Genomic DNA, 3578 nt, shown 5'->3' on the forward strand with positions numbered 1-3578 from the left:
TCGGTCTCCCCCAGTTCTTCACTTCTCTTTAGACGTCTGTTACCTCGTTTGTTTCTGTGGCTGTTCGGTGGGTTAATAACACTCAGTGGACACCCGGGGCCTGGAGCATTAGTGGGCAAGAACAGTGAGCCAATCCATATGTACAGCACCTTCTTCTCAGGGTCTTTGGCCACTCCTTGTGAGTCTCCACGTGGATCCAGAAGCCTTAGTTGGTGGATGTCAGCTTCACTGCACAAGTAGTTACCCATCCTCCTGCCCTGGAAGGGGATGTCCATACTATATATTGGGTGGAGCCTCTGGGCAGCACCAACCCTTGCTTGATGCCCTGATGACTAGCAGCCCTTCTTGAATTAAACTGGTTGTAGCTAGTAAAGACAGCCACATTCCCTTTAGTAAAATATTAAAACCATACAGCTATGTAACACTTTTTAAATATTTTTTTTTTTTTTTTTTGGCTGAGCACAGGGGACTTTATTGATGGTACACGACAAGGTGGGGCTCCCTAGGCCCCTCCTTCTTCAAGGGGTCTGCATGGAAACTGTGAGGAGGGGCAATTTGGTGTGGTGAGGGACTCAGTGTGGCAGGGACTCCCCAGGAGTGAGGGCCTCTTTTCCTCTCGTGCTCTCGCTGGGGCTGGTGGTCCAGGGGTCTTATTCCTTGGAGGCCATGTGGGACATGAGGTCCACCACCCTGTTGCTGTAGCCAAATTCATTGTCATACCAGGAAATGAGCTTGACGAAGTGGTCGTTGAGGGCAATGCCAGCCCCAGCATCGAAGGTGGAAGAATGGGTGTCGCTGTTGAAGTCAGAGGACACCACCTGGTGCTCAGTGTAGCCCAGGATGCCCTTGAGGGGGCCCTCCGACGCCTGCTTCACCACCTTCTTGATGTCATCATATTTGGCAGGTTTTTCCAGGCGGCAGGTCAGGTCCACCACTGACACGTTGGCAGTGGGGACACGGAAGGCCATGCCAGTGAGCTTCCCGTTCAGCTCAGGGATGACCTTGCCCACGGCCTTGGCAGCGCCAGTAGAGGCAGGGATGATGTTCTGGAGAGCCCCACGGCCATCACGCCACAGTTTCCCGGAGGGGCCATCCACGGTCTTCTGGGTGGCAGTGATGGCATGGACGGTGGTCATGAGTCCTTCCACGATACCAAAGTTGTCATGGATGACCTTGGCCAGGGGCGCTAAGCAGTTGGTGGTGCAGGAGGCATTGCTGACGATCTTGAGGCTGTTGTCATACTTCTCATGGTTCACGCCCATCACGAACATGGGGGCATCAGCAGAGGGGGCAGATATGATGACCCTTTTGGCTCCCCCCTGCAAGTGAGCCCCAGCCTTCTCCATGGTGGTGAAGACGCCAGTGGACTCCACCACATACTCAGCGCCAGCATCGCCCCACTTGATTTTGGAGGGATCTCGCTCCTGGAAGATGGTGATGGGATTTCCATTGATGACAAGCTTCCCGTTCTCAGCCTTGACAGTGCCATGGAATTTGCCATGGGTGGAATCATACTGGAACATGTAGACCATGTAGTTGAGGTCAATGAAGGGATCATTGATGGCGACGACATCCACTTTACCAGAGTTAAAAGCAGCTCTGGTGACCAGGCGCCCGATACGACCAAATCCGTTGACTCCGACCTTCACCTTCCCCATGGTGTCTCAGGGATGTGGCTGGCGATGGGAGACAAGATGCGGCTGTCTGTCGAACAGGAGGAGCAGAGAGCCACACTTTTTAAATATTTTAATCTCACCTTTTAAAAGTTACATCTTGCCGGGTGCGGTGGCTCACGCCTGTAATCCCAGCACTTTAGGAGGCTGAGGCAGGCGGATCACCTGAGGTTAGGAGTTAGAGACCAGCCCGACCAATATGGTGAAACCCTGTCTTAAAAAATAAAAATAAAAATAAAATAAAAAAAGAAAAAAAGAAAAGTTACATTTTTAGCCAGGTGTAGTGGCTCATGCCTATAATCCAAGCACTTTGGAGGCCAAGACGGGTGGATCACCTGAGGTCGGGAGTTCAAGACCAGCCTGACCAACATGGTGAAACCCCGTTTAAAAAAAAAGTTACATCTTTTTGGGGAGCTACATCAGATCGATGAGAGATCTTTCTCCTAACACCCGCGCCCCGCGTCTCTCCCTATCAAGGGAGACTAGTGCAGCGGTGATTTGGAATCGCACATCATCGAAGGGTGGATAATGATCAAGTGCCTGTGGGTGGTGAGGAACCTTCCCTGTGCCGAGGAAGCCTCCATAAAGGACATCCAAGTGTAGGATCCTGCTGAGGACTCAGGGGCTGGTGTTACTGTCAGGGATCTTAGCCAAGAGCCTCAGTTTCCCTATAAAATGATGAAGTCCACCAGCTTGTGGAACCCTTATAGGATTCAGTAAGATGGTCCACGTTTAGGGCTTGGCATGGGGCCTGGCATAAAGTAAGATCAAGACATCTTGTTCTTTTCTCTCTTCTCAGCAGAAGCCCCAGTATTTTTCATCTTTCAATCTCACTTCCTATTATTGATAACAGAGGGAACCAGAACCCAGGGCATGCAATGGGACTCAGCTTCTATACGCCACCACAATGCTGTCATGATTCCCGAAAACAGCAGAGCCCCAGGAGCCAGCAGGGAGAGGTGTGGGCAGTGCGGGAGAGGATTTATTTCTAGTGATTATAAAAATTTCCAATCCATGGGTCTCGGGTGCCATCTGCTGGCAGATCAGACCAGATGGTGTAATTTGGTGTTGCAAGGATTCTATTTCATAGCATCAAAAAATTACTATTATGTAAATACTATTTGAGTATAAATATTTGTGTTGTAATGTGTGTACATTAAAGATAGAGAACTTTTTTTTTCTTTGAGATGGAGTTTCGCTCCTGTTGGCCCGTCTGGAGTGTAATGGTGTGATGTTGACTCATGGCAACCTCCACCTCCCGGATTCAAATGATTCTCTTGCCTCAGCCTCCCGAGTAGCTGGGACTACAGGCATGTGCCACCACACCCGGCTAGTTTTGTATTTTTAGTAGTAGAGATGGGGTTTCTTCATATTGGTCAGGATGGTCTGGAACTCCCAACTTCAGGTCATCTGCCCGCCTGGGCCCCCAGAAGTGCTGGGATTACAGGCGTGAGCCACCACGCCTGGCTAAAGATATAAAACTTTTTAAAGAATGCAATGCAACTGGGCACGGTGGCTCACGCCTGTAATTCCAGCACTTTGGGAGGCCAAGGTGGGTGGATCGCAAGGTCAAGAGATCGAGACCACGAGGCAGGAGAATTGCCTGAACCTAGGAGGCAGAGGTTGCTGTGAGCCGAGATCGCACTATTGCACTCCAGCCTGGGTAACAAGAGCGAAACTCCGTCTAAAAAAAAAAAAAAAGAATGGCTAATGGCCTGGTGTGGTGGCTCCCGCCTGTAATCCCAGCTGTAGTGGGTGGATGACCTGAGATCAGGAGTTTGAGACCAGTCTGGCTAACATGGTGAAACTCTGTCTCTACTAAAAATAAAAAATTAGCCGGGTGTGGTGGCGCACACCTGGGATCCCAGCTACTCGGGAACCTGAGGCAAGAGAATCGCTTGAACC

At 50.4% G+C, this 3578-nt stretch overlaps 1 protein-coding gene across 1 annotated transcript; it reads right to left on the bottom strand.

Annotated features, from left to right (window-relative positions):
* Window positions 1-514: 514 nt before the first annotated feature.
* LOC144576565 (glyceraldehyde-3-phosphate dehydrogenase) lies at window positions 515-1730 on the bottom strand. The gene has a single exon (XM_078330413.1). The coding sequence runs from the start codon at window positions 1656-1658 to the stop codon at window positions 651-653; it is 1008 nt and encodes a 335-aa protein (XP_078186539.1). The 5' UTR covers window positions 1659-1730; the 3' UTR covers window positions 515-650.
* Window positions 1731-3578: the final 1848 nt, after the last annotated feature.

This window comes from Callithrix jacchus, chromosome 7, assembly GCF_049354715.1.
Source record: "Callithrix jacchus isolate 240 chromosome 7, calJac240_pri, whole genome shotgun sequence".
Taxonomy (NCBI): domain Eukaryota; kingdom Metazoa; phylum Chordata; class Mammalia; order Primates; family Cebidae; genus Callithrix; species Callithrix jacchus.